This window comes from Drosophila suzukii, chromosome 3, assembly GCF_043229965.1.
Source record: "Drosophila suzukii chromosome 3, CBGP_Dsuzu_IsoJpt1.0, whole genome shotgun sequence".
In the NCBI taxonomy this organism is placed as follows: domain Eukaryota; kingdom Metazoa; phylum Arthropoda; class Insecta; order Diptera; family Drosophilidae; genus Drosophila; species Drosophila suzukii.
Window position 1 is genome coordinate 12,010,387 of NC_092082.1, and position 20,499 is coordinate 12,030,885.

The 20,499-nt window shown below is 37.3% G+C and overlaps 1 protein-coding gene across 19 annotated transcripts in view; it reads left to right on the forward strand.

The window, feature by feature from the left end:
- The window catches only part of shep (alan shepard), a 145,086-nt gene that overhangs the window by 59,789 nt on the left and 64,798 nt on the right, over positions 1-20,499 (forward strand). For all 19 annotated transcript variants that reach the window (XR_005014220.3, XM_036815548.3, XM_036815551.3 and 16 more), the window contains one exon: positions 15,952-16,287. Coding sequence is in view for 18 of the 19 variants with exons in the window: in XM_036815548.3 (XP_036671443.1) it covers positions 15,952-16,287 (336 nt within the window). In the remaining variant the exon portion in view is untranslated. The remainder of the gene's footprint in view (positions 1-15,951; positions 16,288-20,499) is intronic.

Consider the following 20,499-nt stretch of genomic DNA (forward strand, 5'->3'; position numbering starts at 1 on the left):
TTCCTTTTGGAATTCCACCTCCACTTATTTTTGCTTAGCTGCCTTGGCTTGGCATATGTCAAGTTCCTCGGCCATACCTGTTTCTCAAGTATGAGAGAATTCTATAGTTCCTTACTCTTTTTTTTTTGTCCTATTTCTGGCTGCATTATTATCATCAGAATCATCCTGCCGACCTAAAGGGCTCGAAAGAATGAGCCTGGGATAGCACTCAATATTGCGTATACGCCGCATTGTTCACCACTTACTGCCGCCATACCTACTTAATATCCCTCGTTAGTTTTAGATCTGATTTTATACACACTTTAACGCACAACTGATGTGTTTTTTTATTCTTACTTCCTTGAAGGCTGTAAACTTTTCAGCCCCTCTATATGTGCTATAAACAGCTGTTGCCAAATGGATTTCTGCTCCCTCTCGGTTTTGCAGATTGAAATTGTTCTCGGTAACATGAGATTTTGATGTTTTCTGGAAGCCTGACATAAACAGCTGTTGTCATATATTAGTTACTTTATTCCGGTACATCGATTTGTACGTTCCCAAGGGGCAGGAAATATATAAGTGTAAAATATATGATAGTATTACATTAAATTACAGAAAAATATTGTAGGTACAGAAGTTTTTAGAAGATTTCCAGACGTAGCATTTTGTAATCCCTCTAATCCTCTTTCATTTCCTACACACACTACTCTCCTTTTAATTACCAACTAATTGTTTGTTCTAGAAAGTGGATTCGTGTAGCTCTATCTTTGCGACTCCTTGTTTTTTCTTCGCTTTTTTGATCATTTCAACCTGATATCCGGCAATTTTTGTTTACCCCGTTCTCTCGGTCTCATTAAGCAGCCATTTCTCAAATTCTCTCTCACTGTGCAGCACAAAATGGCTGCCACTTCCTTTTAGCTGCTGCTCGATGTCCTGATTACTGGCAACTGCTTCCGTTTTTAATATTTATAATCCAGTGTAATTAAGACGAGAGCGCCAAAGAGTCGCGTACCAAAACGAAACGAGAAGAAAAATGTAGCATTAATTACCAGGAAAGCTTTTTATGGCAACAAGGACTTACGAACCAGGACCCAGGACCAAAGGCGAAGAAAGTACATATTTATATATACATACGGATACATATAAAAGGAAAGTGCATGAATATAAATGCGTATCACTTGAAAAATGTATAATTAGTGGCAGTTAATAACTTTTTCGCGAGTTCTCACGCACCGAAAGAGGTTTGTAGCCAACCGCACGCACTAATTAAATATAAAGTGGGGGAAAGATTGAGGGGAAAATGGGGAAAAGAAATGAGGGTTGGTGGGTTGGCCAACCCTGCCATAAATTACAAAAGCCAAAAAGTATTTTTAGTTGACCTCAAGAGGGCAGAGGCAGGAAAAACCGCAAAGGCAAGTTGACAAAGAGCAGAATACGCTGAAAAATGCGTCTCAGATTGAGATAAGTTTCATCCCGAAAATAACCCTGCCCCATTCCACCTGCGAAAAGTCCTTTGCCGTTATTCTCGGCCTAATTTGTGGTTTTCCTTTTTGCCTTTTTTGGCCTAAATTAGCTTCATTATTGTAATTAACTTTGTTTGCTGTCGCCGTCTCTTGGCTTTTGTTAAATTTGGCAAATTAGTTATAGAGTTTTCCTGGGGGGCGGAGTAGGGGATTGATTGTTTGCCCAGATAATTGAAAGCCTAAACAAATAGCAATCGATTGAGCTTTGCAATTGACTTTGATTTGATTAGATTTATCTTGACATCTTGCCTCGAGTAAAGTCCCATTCTATTTTTATCTGAACTCATTACAATCATTACAATGAAATTGGTAAATGCTTTTTTCTCCAATTAAATTTTCTCATTTTTCTTCACCCCGGTTACATTTCCTTTTCATTCGAAAACATATGTAACGTTTATTCTTGGCCCAAAACCCAAATCAAAATTCAATTCATTTTATATTTGTATGAGTGAGTTGGTCTCTCTGTATGTGTGTGTGTGTCTGTGAGTGGGCCTTTCTGCTTCCGTTTCCGTTTTGTGGCTGCCACGTGGCTGACATGTTAAAAGCCTAAATAATTGCCAACATTTTATTTATTTATTTATTCTCCTCTTTTATTATTCTCTGGTTACCAAAAAAAGGTTTACGGTCCTTGGATATATATTTTTTTATTCCTGCTTCTGTCGTTCATAAACATTTTAATACCATGACAAAAGTGTATTATTATTTTAATGAAGAGCACAAGCGGATTTTAAAATAACAGAAAATTGAGTCTTTAAAAAATGGTTATAAAAAATTATGTTTACTTAGGTAACAGATATTTATTTCACTAATTTTTTAAGTTTTTGTCGTTTTTAATTAAAATACCATTGTATTTTTCATAATTTTTGTATGTTATTTAAGCGTAAAATTCGAAATATAATATACTTGGTCCTTAGAAATAATCTTGTATTGCCCTTTGTGTAAATAAATATTAAATGAAATACAATCGGAATGCCCCCTACGCATTTTTTTTGTAACCCCATCCGCAAAAATATTTTATGGAACCTTTTTTTTTTAACCTACGCAAAAACGCAAATAAATTAAAATTATTTTTGGAAACAAAAGGCGCATAAACAATAATTACTTTTCGCTCAGCCATGAAAAAAAGCATACATAAAAGCAAGAGTACATATATTTCTTAACAAAAAAGCTTTAAAATAACACCCACATAAAGAAAGACTCGCATTTTTTGTGGGAGCAATCTCCATTACAATTTATAAATTAAATTTCAGGAAATGGTGACAAAACACGCCATATTTCCCAGGTTCTAAGACGCGTCTTTAAATTACTTTAAAAGTTATACTCGTTTATTTTCGCAAGTATTGATGAATTTCTGGGAAGCTATTTTCCTCAGACTACTGTTTTTCCAAACAATTGTATTGGCTTTCGTTTGCTCAGATTTCGTTGGCCTTCAATTAAAGTTTTGGGTTTCATTCGGTTGCGGGTAACTTCAGTTTTGTATAGTCTATGCGAATATGGATTCCTGGGCACGTTGTCAGTGTCTGTTTTGAGTTCGAAGGCTTGACATCGCACGCGAGTGTTTTTACAGATCCAAATTGATATAGAAATAGATAGATATACCGATGCCACATTCATCTGGCTCTAGGCATGACTTTAGCGACATTCATGAGCGACTGCATCGTTTGTCATTGCTGCGATGGCATTTCAATTTGCATGGCATGACGACCGATTTGCAGGGCGGCGATGCTTTTGAGGTGGCCGGTGATGGGAGTTTTGCTCCAATGGCAGTTGCAGCCAACAATCAGCATCAGAATCGGAATCAAAATCAGAGTCAGAGTCAGGAACGGCAAATGCAGCAGCAGCAGCATTTGCAGCAGCATCGCCAACGCAATCACAATCAATTTGCACAGGGAGTGAACAACCATCAGCAGCACCCGCAGCAATATCCACCTAGCATTTCGCCGGGGATTCCCCCAACCTCATGGCGTTACCATGGCCAGGACCTGGTCGCCTCGATTCGCGGACATTATGTGAGTTATTTGCTAATTGCCGCATCCCCAAAATGAAAAACGGAAAAAGCGGTGGGCAACTATGGGTTTCATGGCTTTCCATGAGCAAAGTTTGCTCTTGACGGAGGCGTGGCAGCAACATGTCACCCGCCGGCAACATGACAGCCTGATGGAAAAACCCCTGTGTTTTTGGAGTGCGAAAAAGCGAGAGGCATTGCCTTTGGTTTACATTTCCAAATGAGTGCTAAACACTTTGCTGACTTTGACAGCCAGATTCTGGCAGAAGTGATTTATTTTGGCATGCACAAGAGATTTTTTGTTATATTTTGAAAACCAGTTTGCTTTTCATATTATTCCCTAAATTATGTAAAACATATATTGTTTGTAAATATGTTTCTGCTTTAAACTTAGAATAGCAAAGTTTTCCTTAACAAGGGTTGAATTTGGCTTAAAGAATTGGAACCGAAAACTGAATTTCTAGATTCCATGTCTTGAGTTATTAAAACCCGATTTAAAAGTGGGATGCCTCTATGAATTCGAGATTGAATTCACTAACATTCCACATTTAATTTTTCTTTTTATAAGAGGGTCAACATCTTAGCTCATTTTTATGTTCGATTTTCATTATTTCCAATGGCTTTCAGCATGGGAATCCAAAAATGAACTTATAGATTCCATAACTTGAGTAATTTTAGTCCGATTTTGAAGTGTGATACCTCTATGAGCTTGTATTTAAATTATCTAATAATCTACATTAAAATATGTTTATTAAACGAGGGTCACAATTTTGACCCATTTTCATGTTTGATTTTTCAGTATTTCCAATGGGTTTCAGAAAGGGAACCCAAAACAACACTTCTTGATTCCATAACTTGTGTAATTTGATTCCGATTTTAAAGAGTGATACCTTTATCAGCTTGTGGTTGACTTCTCTAATAATTGACATTAAATTATATCTATTAAGCGAAGGTCAAAATTTTGACCCATTTTCATGTTCGATTTTTCCGTATTTCCAATGGTTTTCAGGATGGGAACCCAAAACTGAACTTTTAGATTCCATAACTTGAGTAATTTTATTCCGATTTTGAAGTGTGATACCTTTATGAGCTTGTGATTGAATTTTTTAAATAATCTTCATTAAAATATATCTTGTTAAAGAAGGTCAAAATTTTGACCCATTTTCATGTTCAATTTTTTTTAGTGTTTCCAATGGGTTTCAGAAAGGTAACCCAAAACTGCACTTCTACATTCCATAACTTGAGTAATTTTATTCCGATTTTGAAGTGTGATACCTCTATGAGTTTGTGGATGAATTCTCTAATCATCTACATTCAAATATATCTGTTAGGCGAGGGTCACAATTTTGACCCATTTTCATGTTCGATTTTTTCAGTATGAGTTTGTGGATGAATTCTCTAATCATCTACATTCAAATATATCCGTTAGGCGAGGGTCCCAATTTTGACCCATTTTCATGTTCGAGTTTTTCAGTATTTCCAATGGGTTTCACGATAGGAACACAAAACTGAACTTCTAGATTCCATAACTTAAGTAATTTTATTCCGATTTTGAAGTGTGATACCTTTATGAGTTTGTGGACGAATTCTCTAATTATCTATATTCAAATATATCTGTTAGGCGAGGGTCACTATTTTGACCCATTTTCATGTTCGATTTTTTCAGTATTTCCAATGGGTTTCAGAAAGGGAACCCAAAACTGAACTTCTAGATTCTATAACTTGAGTACTTTTATTCCAATTTTGAATTGTGATACCTCTGTGAGCTTGTATTTGAATTATCTAATAATCTACATTAAAATATGCGTATTAATCGAGGGTCACAATTTTGACCCATTTTCATGTTTGATTTTTTCAGTATTTCCAATGGGTTTCAGAAAGGGAACCCAAAACTGAACTTCTAGATTCCGTAACTTGAGTAATTTTACTCCGATTTTGAAGTGTGATACCTCTATGAGTTTGTGGACGAATTCTCTAATTATCTATATTCAAATATATCTGTTAGGCGAGGGTCACAATTTTGACCCATTTTCATGTTCGATTTTTTCAGTATTTCCAATGGGTTTCAGAAAGGGAACCCAAAACTGAACTTCTAGATTCCATAACTTGAGTAATTTTATTCCGATTTTGAAGTGCGATACCTCTATGAGTTTGTGGTTGAATTCTCTAATAATCTACATTCAAATTTTTCTTTTTAACGAGGATCAAATTTTTATCTTATTTTCTATTCAAACATAAGGGGAGAGCAGTTTCAGCAAGTTTTAATGTTAAATTTATAATTGTTAGGTTGTAAATAAATTTCCAGGCTTTAACCCCTACATTTATTTCGATTCCCAGGCGTAAGAATTTCCCCCTAGTAATTTCAGAAAAAATGTTCATTGTTATTGACAAACAAGCGACATTGTGCGGCTTTGATTGTCATCCTGGCTGGCTAGGATGCACCAATACAGGGCCACACCTCAACGGTGTTCCGGGCAACCCTTAGCCCCCTCTCAGCCCCTGTCAGCCCCATCAAACCCCTCTCTTAACCCTCTGTTACCCGCCTGTCTGTGGCTTTTTCCGTCTTCGTGCGCTTTGGACGTGTTGGGACACCACTTAATTTCCGGCAATGCGAGTCACGTACGCTCCATCCTGCCTTTATGTGCAATGACATTTTCATTTTGTTCACACTCACCAACACACACTTGCAGTCGAGCACACACACACAGATACACCCAAACTCACACAAAGACACTATGTGCAGACATGTTACAAAATGGCAAACACTTTTTGGCCTTGCGAAAACTTTTTGTCAACTCATTTTGTTGCAATTTGCACAAACTCTGAATAAAAAACAAAAAGGGGAAGACGACGACGACGACGATGAGAAACTCGATTATTTTTAATTAAAACAACATTGAGGCAACGGAAAAAGGCTTGGAGAAAAGCTGAAAATTCTGAGGAAAAGCCAAAGAGTTGCACGATTCAATTGCAGGCTTTTCTGCGGTCAAGTAGCGAGTTTAGGGCTTTTCCTTTGCCATTTTCCTTTAATTACACGCTAACGACGAAACTGGGGTGAAAAAAAATACATGAAAACAGATTTTTCCGTGGAAAAACCAAGCAGACCGTGAGATTAGTGGAAAAACCAAAAAAACAAAAAGAAAGCGGAAAAGTGGACAATCTTCACGGAACTCTGTCTCCTTTGAAATGTGATTCTTGTTTGGCTTTTTTGGTGCGTATCATAATCGAAGTTGCCCCGCCGCAAAACTCTAGTCATATCCGATTTAATGAGGGGATGGAGTTTCCCATTTTCTTTTCTCCAACTGTTTGCCATCATCGATTTGTTTACATTAAGCGGAAACCATTTGTTTACTTTAGCCCTCTCTGCTGCTGTTGGCTGATTTTTTATTTTGCCAAAATGGAATTACATCCGCCAAACGTGTTTGGAATTCCAGAAAAAAGGGGACAATTAAGTTGGCTTCTACGTAGTAAAGGTATTTTAGAATTAGATTCTTTGAGTAAACAATTCAAGTGATGTGAATTCTGGGAACTAAGGTAAAGTCTAGACTTCTGGGGTATTATATGATGCAGTAATGAAATATGACAAGAATCTCCCACTGAAATTCAGTACGTGTTTCTATATACATCACTATACGTCATCACTATTTTTAATAACCTTTTTTTATAGTTTCGTAACTATTCGTATTGTTAAATCTTACCCATAAAATATTTTTGTGTGTAAGAATTTGTTTTCATTAAAAATCCTATGTTTACCATTTTCTAGCTTAAATTAAATTAAACAGCAATTATTTTTCGGCCCCTAAAATTGTAGTAAAAATAATTCCAAAGCAAACAATTTGATATTTATGGAATTTTCAAATGCAAAACCGCTGCCAGCCTCTCGTGGCAATTACACATCCCAAATTGGATAATTTTCACAGACCTCTCGCCGCTTTTCACACACTTGAGAAAATAATTTTCCACTTGCCACTCGAAATGCAAAAGGCAGTACCGGAAATTATAATTAAATTTTGCGTTTGGCATTAGCCTGTTCGAGTGGGTGGCGTTGGGCGTTTTGAGATGGGTGGTGGGTGGTTTGGTTTTTGTGGGGGCTATCTAAGTCTGCGGTTTGAGCGTTGAGCTCTGTATGACAGAGATGGAAAACCGCTAGACAAAAGCCCACAACAAGACAAATAAAAATGGAAAACACAATGTGAGAGGGAGAAAATCTGCAGCTGGGGCTTTCCACTCAACGTGGGAGTTTTGGAGGGCGAAGATTTATTGGCCGGGCCCAAAGGAGGATTACCCGAGCGACAGGATCCTTGTTACCATAAAGCCGCTTAAAGATTTTCATTTCCCAGCCATACAAAAAAAACCGGAAAATCCAAAGTAGAACCAAAGGCGAAACAAAAGCCGTGGCGAAGACAAATGAAATAAGAAGTAATTAATTTTATATGGTCGTTGGTCGTTATTGTTGTTTGGTTTTTAATACCGAATGGTAAAAACTTTAATTGGTTTGGTTGGCTGCTGATAAATTTACTTCATAATTTGTTTGGTTTTAATTGTTTTCATTTGGGGGTGTGAGTGAGTGTATAAAATTTCATAGCCTGCTTTTTGGCCATTGCGCTTGTAATGTGCCGCGTGCGCATTAAAAATTCAATAAAAATACTCACTAAATATAAATGCACCGGCAGCAACAGCAGCAGCATCCAAAAGGGCCAAACAGCCGTGGAGAGCGTTAAAAATTTTCATTAAAACTAAAATTACAATTTCGCTGGCTGGGGGGGGTGAAAAAGATTTTCCAAAGTCGGGGGGTTTTTGGGAATTTATGATGCTTACGTGACCGCTGAAAAGGGGGGCTTAAATGATGGCTTAAATGAGTCGTGCCTGCCTGACTGGCCGGCATAAGTTGGCCATTTCCCTTCGACCCCCCCAAACTGCATTGCATTTGCCAGTTGCATTTGAATTTATTAACAAAAGTTGGCCCACGTCCAGTCGGTGGCAGGCAAAACTACAAGTGAAATGTAATTTTACGGCTGGGCCTAAAATAAATAACAATTGCAGGATGCCCAGGGAAAATCGAGAGAAGGAGAGACGTGAATATTTGGTAAATTATTTTCCATTGTGGAAATTCCCATTTCGCCTGCGAAAGGTTAAATTACTAAATTGCATTTGGGCCAGTGCATAAATGGGGAATCTGTGTACGATTTTTGATGAAACAAAATTAAATTTCCATTAAAAATGAGAAATATTCTAACACAAAATTCAATTTGTTTCGCTGTATGAGCAAAAGGCATTAAAGCTAACATGGTTATGGAAACTTTGAAAATTTAGGTGTTTATTCTGATCTATATTTTATTCGGCTGAAAAATATTTATCATCATTTATTTGGTAATGTGGAAATCACCATTTGGGCAATATTGAATTCTGTGTATTTTTATGGATTCGGGAAGTCAAATTTTAACCAAAATAATTTAAGAATATGCTGAAATAATATATAAAATTGATTTTTATTTTTTAGGTTAAACAAAAGTAGAAAATTTCTACATTTTTATGATCTTTAAAGGTTTTTAAGAATGTTTATTATGCAAAAGTGTATTTAAAAATTACTATTATTGGAATTTTAATATATCTGGTTCTATTTAAGGACAGTGTATATCAAGGTCTAATGGCAACTTGCAGAATTTGCACGATACAAATAAAATATAAGCATAAATAACCCGGAAAACATCTGTTTGCTAAGTTTTCTTTCCCCGCCATACGAAATCACTTAGTGCAAAAGTTTCTTCATTTTCCCCTCGATTTTTTTCTGTACTGCTTTTTTTTTGTTTTGACTGCTGGTTCGGCCCGAAAGGCGTTAAAGGCTTAGACGTATTTTCCTCACCTAACACCCCGAGTTTTGGGCCAGAAATAATACCCCTTTTCCCTCGTTTTGACTGCTGGAAATGTAATTTTGTCGTAAATGTCATTTTTTATGTTGTTTCTTTTCTTTGGTTGCTGTCGTCTGCAATTGTTTTTTGTTGTGCGTTGTGTTGTTTTGGCCCACCAAAATACAAAAAAAGGGGAAAAAAATAAGCTGAAGAAAAATGTGTTCAAATCAGTGGCAGCTAAGCCTTTCCACCCAATTTCCCAGCCCCCAACGACGACGTTTCAACTCGTTCATTTTATTGGATTTCTTGCTGCTTAAGACGTTTTTTTTGCGCTGTTGGGCTGTTACATTTAATGAAAATTTGTTGGCAACGCGAAAGGCGTGGAAAATTTTAAATTGATTATTGCACAGGAGGGGTGCAAAAGGAAAAATCCTGTCCGGGGATTTTTTTTCCCCCCTCACCGCATGAGATTTTGCGTTGGGATTTCTGCCTAATGTTGTCGGGCAATGTAATATATTATCGTTTATGATGTTAACATAAAACTTGCGCGCTTCGCCGAGTGAATTTTCTTGGGTGCTTCTGGGTACCTCAGTACCTGGGCCTCATCCACTTTTATGCCTCACTTGGCACGTGCTCATAAAAAGAAATGCCCCAAGATGGATTGCCTCCCCCTGGTCATCCATCCAAGCATCCAAACCATCCATTCATCCGTCCGAATGGTAGTCTTCATCCATTGGGAGAGTTTTCCCAGGTCCCTTTTTATCATTTTGCATAATGGCAATTGTAGACATTCTGATTCGCTTGTTTTATAGTCGTTTTAGTTGTGGAAAAGCTTATTTTACGACCCTATTTGGAAAATGAATTATGTGATTGATTTTCTTGGGGTTTTCAGTTTTTGGAACAAGTTATTTTTGGTTTATTAGCTTAGCTGGTCTTGGAAAATAAATTGGCAAATATAAATATTGCATCATCAATTTTGCTTAATAACTAATATTATCTTTATATTTGTTTTAATTATTAAACTCTTATATTTTCTGTCAGCCTAAACAACTAATTGAAAATTATTCTGCTTAGCAAATCCAATTAAAACTAAATAAACAGTTAAACAGTTTTCCTTAAGGCCAAAAAACTGAATTTTGCATAAACCTCAAATTCATATAAAATCTCCTTTCAATTTGCTAAATGTTTGCATAAAATTTTCGAAACAACAAATAGTGACAGAGTCGTCTACTCTGCAAACAAGATTTTTTGTTTCATTTGCAAGCCATGCATATTCATATTCATATATTTCAGCCCTTCCGCAAGGCAGAAAAAGTATAAATAAAATAATTTCGAAAAAGAATCAGCGAAGCTTTCCCTTTTTCTCCCTTATCCGAAAGTCATAGAAAAATATGCAAAATAGGCAGGAAAAGTTGCATATCATATATGTATGTATGCACTCATATGCTCATGAAAGGCGGCATTGCGATGCGCCTCATTTTCATTTTTTAGCTGCAGATTTTCTTTTCTGCCTCTGCGCCTATTTTTAGCCCTCGAGTCTTGTCTATATGTATACCGCCCATTGCCACGCCCACTCCGCCCACTCATCCCTTAAGCGCTTTCACTCGTGAATTTTTATGCGGGGGAAAATGGAAAAATAAGGGGGTTTGAGGGTGGACATGGGACAATACGAAAATTTAATTTACCGCATAGAATTAAAATAGGCAAAAGTCCGGAAAAAATAAGCGAAAATTTTGCGCCTGTAAGGCAGCAACAAAATAAGGGAAAATCCTTTTGTTTTCCGCTCTTGCGCCTACTCACGCCCCCACCCCCTTTTTACCCCCTTTCCCACCCCCCGTGGAAAACCCCATTTCACCTCCCACGAGACATGATTGTTGTTGTTGCCTCCGCCACTGCCGTCGGTTTTAATTATGGAAAAAGTTTTTGCTTTATTTAGTTTAAACAATAAGTGGTTGGAAAATATGAATTATACAAAGAGACATCTGTGTTTGTTTGTGTGTGTGTGTGTGTGCGTCTGTCTATGAGTGTGTGCAAACATTTCTTGAGGAAAATGCAAATATTTTTTGTTTCATGCTTTTCCACCTTCATCTTTTTTTTTTTGGTGCCTTTGCATGGCAAGTGAGTCGTGAGCCGAGTCCCAGTTTTGTTTGCAGTTTTTCATCTGTTTTTTCATTCGCCATTCAACTAGTTTTTGCATTAAGTAATTTGAAAATTTCATGAATGGGTATTAAAGTTTAAGGGTAGAACTGTTTTTTAAACTGTTAAATAAGGGATTGTAAAAACAAATGTTTAAATAATAATTCTGCCAAAAATATTACGCCATTCAACGATTTTTGCACAAAATATTTTGAAAAATTTATGAAAAGGTTTAACTGTTCTCCAAACAATAATTAGTTAGTGAAGGATATCAAAAATAAAACCTAAAGCACTAAATAAAAATTACTTTAATAATGTATTATTAAACAAATTTTATAAATTGGGGAGTATGCATATTTTATTGAACAATATACATATTAATATGTTCTGGTTTAATTGATTTTTCTCCCAACTTAATTAAAATAAATGTTTGGTATTTTCTCATGTTTAAATTTGCCATTCTTCTTAAAGTATTCTGAAAATTCCGATCTCTACTCACTCCCATTTTTGCCTATCAACATTTTATACCCACTCACGTATTTCCATCCGCCCGCAGCAAAATCGAATTTGCGCATAAATTTTCGAAAAAATGACAATAAAAATGACAAAGGCTCGCTTCTCGTCGTAGCCACGAAGCTACACCAGCAACAACGACCGCTAATCACAAAGCGTTTATCAGAGGATTCCCGCCCCCATATAGCAACTCCGCAGAAACCTCGAAAACCCCAAAAGACCCCCACCCCATCTGCGTGCCTCCTGTCTCTCCACCTGTCAGTTGGTAATAAATTATTATCATTAATATTTTGCGCTTGATTTTGCCCCCAGGAAGGACTAGAGCTGGATAACGGCTGAAAGGACCAAAACGAAACGTTTTTTGCATAAAAATTAAGCGAACACCAATAACAGAGTAGAGCAGTTTTCGGGGTAATAGAATATATAGAACAAAAGCGTCAACAGAAATGTTTGGGACACGACCAAATTACTTGCCTTTTGTGCACTGAAAGTTGTTGGTATTCTTATTGATTCAGACTATTAATAGTTAAGACTAAGGATTAATATAAAGTCTCTATAAACCATATAAATTATGGTCCTTTTTAATCAAGATCCAAATCCACTACAGATCTCCTAAATATTAAAAAAAAGAAATACTAAAAAAATACCAAATAAAAATTCAACAATCTTTTACTAAATAGTTTTAAATACTACAAAAATTACAAATTTTTAGATACAACTTTCATAATAATAAGGATTAATATAAAGTCTTACGGTTTTATAAAAAAGGTACCATACATTTTATTAAAAATACTAAATAAATACTAAAAAATCTTTCAGAGATTATAATAGATTAAATTAGTTTTGTTTAATATCAAATTCATCATAACCGAAATTTTATTAATATTATTTCCAACATTTTCCGATTTCCCCCTCTGTACCTGTGTGTGTGCGTGAGTCGAAAAAACTTTACAAACACCCTCGAAGTGCACGCGATAATGGCTCCCAATTTGGTAATTAATCACGTCCTCGTTCCTTTTTTCTCGCCAAAAACAGCCACAGCTGCCCATTAAGGCTGGAGGATGTAGGCCAGGCTTCCCAGGCTTCATATTTTCCATTAGCTTTCCATTTATATACACCTAAATTTATATATATACCTCTAAACGAGTACCTGTGTAGAGAAATTTTTCCAGCCGCCAGACGTCGTTGCAGTCAACGTTGAAATTAAGCGAATTTGAACGAACGATAAAATAATTACCTTTATGATTATTTTCGGTGGCCGTTGGGTTGGGTGGGTATTTTTCTAAAAGGTATATGTGTGTTTGTGTATTTGTGTGGGGGCTTGGTTCAATGTGCCAAACGTGTCTAATTTAGCGGCTTAAATTTATAGCATTTGTGCGCTTAAAATGTTTGGCTATTCCATTTTATGACCCACCGAAGGCAATTGATGGGTGGTACGGAATGGTGGTGTTTTTGCCTGTCATGTGCTAAGGGGAAAATCGCAATAAATGGGGAATGTGATGGGTAATGGCATGTGGAGTCAACTTTTAAGGAAAATCTATGGTGTCAATGTGTTGGTAATTTGTATAGGATTGCTGAAGCCTACTTTTCGGCTTATATGGATAGGATTGTAAAAAAGAGGATGCAAGACAAAAGACTTTAAATCGTTACGTTTTCTGAATGTTAAAACGATTTTCGAACAATAAATTTTTTAAATTTTTGTGTTTATCTATTAATGGTATAAAGAATAATTTATTTGTCAAAACTATATGACCAAGCATTTATATTATTGTAGAATGAAAACATTTGGTCTAATAAATTAGACTCATGAGAATCATTCTTTATTTATTTTCAACAAATGGATTGAATTTTAATTGTGCATTGAGGCATACAAGTAAAAAAAATGTTTTCTGATATACAAACCCAAATGTATATATTGTTAATGGTACACCTTTCCTTTAGCCAGCACGTACAATTGCTTAAAAATCCAATTCTTCGGGCTGAAGTTTATGTCAAAATGCTGTCACGCCTCCCTCGATTTTCGAATGCATATTTTCCCTGGCCGCCCCTTACGTTTTTACCCCCATTTTCCACTTGGCAAACACACACGTCCTCGTCCTCGTACTCGTCCTCCACTCCAATTCGAATGGCAAACCATTATTACTCGTTCTCTGCCATTTAACTGCCAAATTACAGGCGCCCACAGCTCAGCCTTCAGTTCCCGGAAACCGCATTCGAATTGCGTGCCCACGAAAATTAACTGAAAAACGTGAAGCCCCCTCAACCAAATAAAAAAAGAAAATAAAATTGACTGAGTGAGAGAAAAATGTGGAAAAATAGGGTGAAAAACAAACTGAAAATCAAATATTTGCCATATTTTGCAATTGGAAAATCAGCGACAGCACGCAAGGCTCCAGCTGAATCCTTTTTAGAAACCAGGACATATACACATATACACACACGAGTTCCTTCCTACCTCAATCAGGCCGAAAATAAAAATGGCGGAGCTCGTTTGTTTCCGGTTTCGTTGCGTTTATTTTGGCCTTTTTGATTCTCGTTTTTTCTTTTAGGTTTTGTTTATGCCACGAAAGATTCGCCGAAACGTCAGTGAGAAAATCCCCAAAAACATCACATTTTTCACCTTGTATATTTCAGTTGAATATAAATTTTTATATGTGAACCACAGAGGCGGTTTTATTTGTGTTTATGCCAAGTGACCCCAAAGAACTGCTAAGGGAGTGAGTGAGTGGGTTGGAAAAAAAAAAGGGAAAAACAGAAAATGGCCCAAAGCAACAAATGCATTTGCAATGCAAAACTGGAGCACACACTCGCACAGGAAGCGACCCGGCAGCAAGGACACCCGGCGACTGTTGCATCTGTCCACGCCCACCGCCCAACGCCCCTTATGTGGTGATCCCTTCCATATATTCCACAGAACTGGGAGTTGGGCGGGAATTATTTATAGCAGGCATGTTTCTATATAGATACCCTGTTATTTCCTTAAAAGAAAACCTTTTGGGGTTTGAGTGAGGGACTTGGAAAATCCCTGCAGGAAGCAGGATAATTGATTTCCATTTAAAATATTTTATATTGTATCTTCGAAGATCTTGAAGTTGTTTATGTTATCCAGATAAATACATATAAACTGTATGTTTTATAGGAGTATTCCTTTAAAGGACCCTTTTTTTATAAGGTTTTTAATAATATTTTTTAAAAAATGTTATTTACTTATTCAAATTACTAAGTACTTGTTCTGATAAACTATAATACTTATTATTTTCTTGTTAAACTTTTGTAGATCTATTATAGTTCCTTGAATTACTTTTAAATATTACAGAGTATAAAGCTCCATAGTCTGTAGTTTTTCCCCGCTCTCCATTTTTATTATCGTTTTGCAATGAATGCGCAACGCAACTGGCACTCAATAAAACAAAATCTCCCTCAGCCATGATTCATATGCACTGCCTATACCATGTGTGCATTAGAACGGATGTCATGGCGGTTTTTCTAGCGGTAAACAAAAGCTTTACAGTCGTGCCGCAGCTGCCGCTCTGCGGTTTTTATTTACGCCAGAACAAAAACCCCGTGCAAACCAGATTATTTATGCCGAAACTAAACCGCACAGTGGAAAACCCTAGCAATGTCCGTTCCATATCGCCCACCTCAATGGTTTTATGAAGGTGGGGTTATTTTTATCGCAAAAATCGATATTCTTATCGATATATTTAAAAATTTGTTGATCTTGCAACACAATTCTTATAGTCTTTATGATTTCTAACAGGGTTTTTTTTGGTATCAACTTAAAAAAAATATTTTTCGATATTATATCAATTTTATCATTCATTTGATTATCATTTGATCGATTCATATCGATTACTTTTATTCTGATGAAAAATGTATCACATTCTTTAAATTAAATAATTTGTAGTACACCGAATAATGGACCTATTTTTTGTATACTTTTTAGGGGAGCTCGTCTAGCGCCGCCGCCGCACCGCCAACACCGCGCAGCGCCTTCCCCGGCGCCCCGCTCACCGCCTCAGCCGTCGCACTCAAGGGCGCCCTCCCCCAGCGGCCACCGGCCATGACAAGTCCCGCAGCCGCTGCCGCTGGCGCCGCTCTGGCCGCCGGTGCTCCGTACCGCGGCGCCGCCAGCTGGACCCCGCAGGGTTATGCCCCGGCCGCTGCCGCAGCCGCCGCCGCTGTTGCCCAGCAGGCAGCCTATCGCTACACGGCGCCGCTGCCCCAGCCGGCATATGCCGCCTACACGCCGCACACGGCCACCACACCGGCCACAACCACGGTGAGTACTAGATAAATCTGTGGAATAATAAGGTGTGATTATCACTCGACTTTTTCCTCGCCAAGAGGTGTTTTTGTTTGATTAATGTTGGAAATTTATTTTACCAGCTACACGAAACATAGATATTTTCCGGATTATAATTCCGTTTTATAATAATATAATCAAAATGTTTGCTAATATTCATCAAGACACCTCTCTTTATAAATATTTAATTTAATTAAAAACAACTTCTAAGTTTAAATCGAGTCCTATCGCAAATACCACCCCTAATAATATATCACCAAAAAACATTATCAAATTGAAAGACTGCCGGACCTGCAAAATTTCCATCACGTAAGGCAGGCCCAAAATTCCACTTTGATGAATACTTCAATTCGTGTCTAATGGTGCGCATAATCGAAAATTTGTGTGCGTCCATCAGAAGGCAAATGGAACTCAAGTGTTTTTACACTTCCAAGAACTACCTCTATTAAATCGCTGCTCCTCCTGCTGCGCTTTCAATTCCTTTCAACTTATTGATTGTCAAGTGAAGTTCCTCAGTTTGACAAACAGATAGTCGGGGAAAAAGTGGAAGAGGTCTGTCATTTATTGAAAATTGCTGAAGCAGCAATTTATTTATGGCACTCACTGTTTTCCATTCAAGTCTTGCGCTGGCATTCTTTTCTGAGTTAAGGGTTATCTTCGATCCTTATTTTTCTTATCTAAAAACTCTTCTCTGCGATTCTCATACACTCTAACTCAAGAGCCTTTCTCCGCGATTCTCACTCGCCTTAGCTAAGGAGTCTATTTTAAAAATTCTTCTTTCTCCATCTAAAAGGTTATCTCTACGAATCTCATGCCCTTAACTTACCCAGCTTTTGTCCTAACATTAATTTGCCTGGCCCTCGATTTGATTCGTGTCCTATGTTCGAGAAAAATAGGAACTTAAATCCCAGTCAAGTCTTTGGGCAATCAATTAGACTGCTTGCGGTTTTTCACACTCGGACATTCATCAAAGTCGAGCCCGCTCCCCCTCGTTCATTTTCAATTTGAAAGTCAGACAACAGCCGCAGTATCAGCAGCATCATTAATAACGAACAATTAAGAATTTCGTGGATAAGAGTTGACAAGTCGAAACTGCCGCCTGTGTGCCATCGACTTAATCAGCATTATCTGGCTCCGACTCATTTCCCAGCTATTTTCCACTGCCCTGGGGGCTCAAAAGTTCACTGCTGTGCAAATATAATCCATGGGGCAGAACGATTGAATTGGGATTGGATCGGGGGCTCCATCATCATGACGAATGATGTTCGCTGGCTGTTTCTGACAAATTTACCAACCAACCAACCCCGTTGCCACAGCTTGTTATGTGCATAGTGCTATCTCTTTGCCAGGGTTTTCAATTTGATTTACAAATGATTTTCAGTTCGAAGGGGCAAAGCTGTTGAAGGAAAATTCTCGCAGCCTTTTAAGATGGTTTTTCTTTCGACTTTCGTGTTTTCTTTTTTTATTTATCCCACCATCCCTTTTATTTTTTTTTTTGGTTTGGTTGGCCTGAAGGCAGAACAACTTCTAATAAATGCGCCGAAAAAGTGCTGAAAATAAACGAGCAAATAAATAACCAGTCACACAACGAACGGCTTACCACCCCCTCAGGTAGTTTTTCCTCAGCGAGGGCGGAAAATTCTTGCATTTTTCTTGAGTTTTCGTGGCCTGCGGGCCACTCTTCATGCCTCCTACTTTTATTTCTATTTGCTTGGCTTCGCTCTTTTCGACTCCTTCCTCCTGTCAGCCAGCCATTCATTCATTCATTCATTCAACGTCGTCAATGGCAGTTAAATAATCCAAAAAGGAAATGTATTTTTTGTGGGCGTCATCGTCATCGTCATCGTCGTCGTCGTCTTTGGGGTCCTGTTGTCCAGTTCCAGTTCCAGTTCGATGGCCATTAAAGCTGCATGCGAATGTTGCTCATAAATATAAAGTGCGGCTACTTATTTCGTTCTCCTCTTTTTTTCGCCACCCCCTTTCTGTTTCTGTATTTTATGAAAGGTTTTCTTGCCGGGGGGCCATAGATTATCGCTTTTGATTTGAGTGTCGTTAGCCCCACGGCGCCGTTTTCTGTGTTTGCCCAAATTGTTCCACTTGATGTTTGGATAAAAAGTTTGGGGGGGGGAAATTCTCAGGCAAAACAAAACTGGCATTTGCTTTAATTATAATTAGTTTTGTTTTGGGGGTCTGGAATACGGCTTGACAAAATTAAGTAGAGCCAGGAAAGTTGATAAGTCATTTTTTCTACAAAATGAATCCGCTTTGAGGGATATTTTTACTCCAATCGTGTATGATATCTGTATCTATCGAAAGATATAAGGTTTAAAAAATTCCTTCTTAAAAATGTGTCTAAAAGTATGCAGTATATAAAGGGTTGAATGAATTCCTTGGTTTTGTGAATTAAATATATATTGTTACATACTTTTAGACACCTAAAATAACATTTAAAAGTGATTTTAAATGTGACGTGACGTGATTTTGTCACAAAAAGGATATTATTTATGATGTATTTTCGTCCACCATTTCCTTTTCAAGGAATACAATTTAGCTAAACTTAAGACCATTCCCTCAGCCCATTATAACGCAAAATCCAATTCCAATTGTCTTCGGGCCTTTTATTCAAGTCGGTAGTTATTGAGTGGAAATGCATTTGGCCTGAGAATACTGAAGATTATAATCATCAACTGAGGAGCAAGCTCCGGCCAGATGTCCTTCGATGTCCTGCCTGTCATAACTAAACTAAAGGCTGGAAATAAGAGGAAAATCCAGCAAAGAAAGACATCATTACAATCGCAAGCCAGAGCAGTTGTGCAGTGCAGTTTTCTTCATTGCTATTCAATGCTCAGTTACATTTCCGTTCTGAGGACACGAATCGTCGTCTCCCCTTGGTTCCGCTCTCTTGGGCAGCTTGGGATAGTTTTGCAATAACTATAAACATTAGTTTAATTTTAAACTAGTCCATGTATATTCAGTTGGCTCCTTTGAGATCTGCACACTTGAGAGCGTTTTGCCGCTTTCCTTCCGTTAGTTTTCCACTCCTTCTAAAAACCCCACCGCCCAACTTGTTGAATTTGAATTGTATTCCGTTGAGCGCAAGAAAAGCAGAAGACAGAAAACGCATAAATGTAAATGTTATTCTTGTGCATTTTATTCCGTTTTAAATTTTAATTATTTTTAGCTGCCAGGAGCAGCAGGAGCCATAGTCGACAGGACTCTCCGTTGTGCTCTCTCATGAGAAAATTGAATTTGTGGGGGGCGGTGGTAAGACAGTTGGACGACCCATCTCTGGGCACTTTAGCTTCAAAAGCAATTATTGTTGAAATATTATTTACATATTCCACAGCCATCCCTCAACTTGGTTTTCCCATCCATCGCTGGCTATGCTCACAGGTCGTATGAGTGTTATGCAAATGTGTCGCAACTAAATGCAACATAATATATCATCAACTTTCGTTTCGTATGCAAAGCTCTGCAAACTGGAGTTATGAAATTTTCAATAAAAAAAGCGAATTTCGTTTAAGCCGCAGAATGGGATAAAAAAAGGAAAATGGCAGTCTGGAATTGAAAGTAGCTTAAGCTTCAGAGTTTGCATTTGAATATAAATAGAGCTGTGATTGTTTTGTCAAATTATAGTTGCTCTCTTGTCGAAAATAAAAGTGCTATAATTTGTACATATAATTAAAGTGCCTTTATTATAATAATCCCCATTCAAAATAAACAGTCTTTAAGAATCATAGAAAAATTAAAGTCAATGAATAATTGAGCATTAAAACGTTATACATTATTTCCACAGTCATTCAATACCACCCTCTATAAATCTGTAATCTGAACTACAACCCTCTTTAAATCTGTAATCTTAAATAGAAGCTCTACCAAATTTCTGCTCATTTTAACCCAATACTTTTCAATTAACTCCTGAAATTGACCATTCAAGCACTTAAATCTGTAATAAAAAATCTGTTGCATACTTTTGAGCCGCAGTAGCAGGGGATATTATTTATGAACGCGTTTTCATTTCGCCCATATTTTATGTAAAATTAACTTTTCTTTTTGGGCATTTTAAATGAAATGTTTATCATACTATTTGTGCGAGTTTCGGTTTTATTTAATTTCGTTCCTTACGCCGCTTTTATTGTTTTTTCTGCTGGATTTCACAATGACCGCACATAAATTCCACAACTGGCG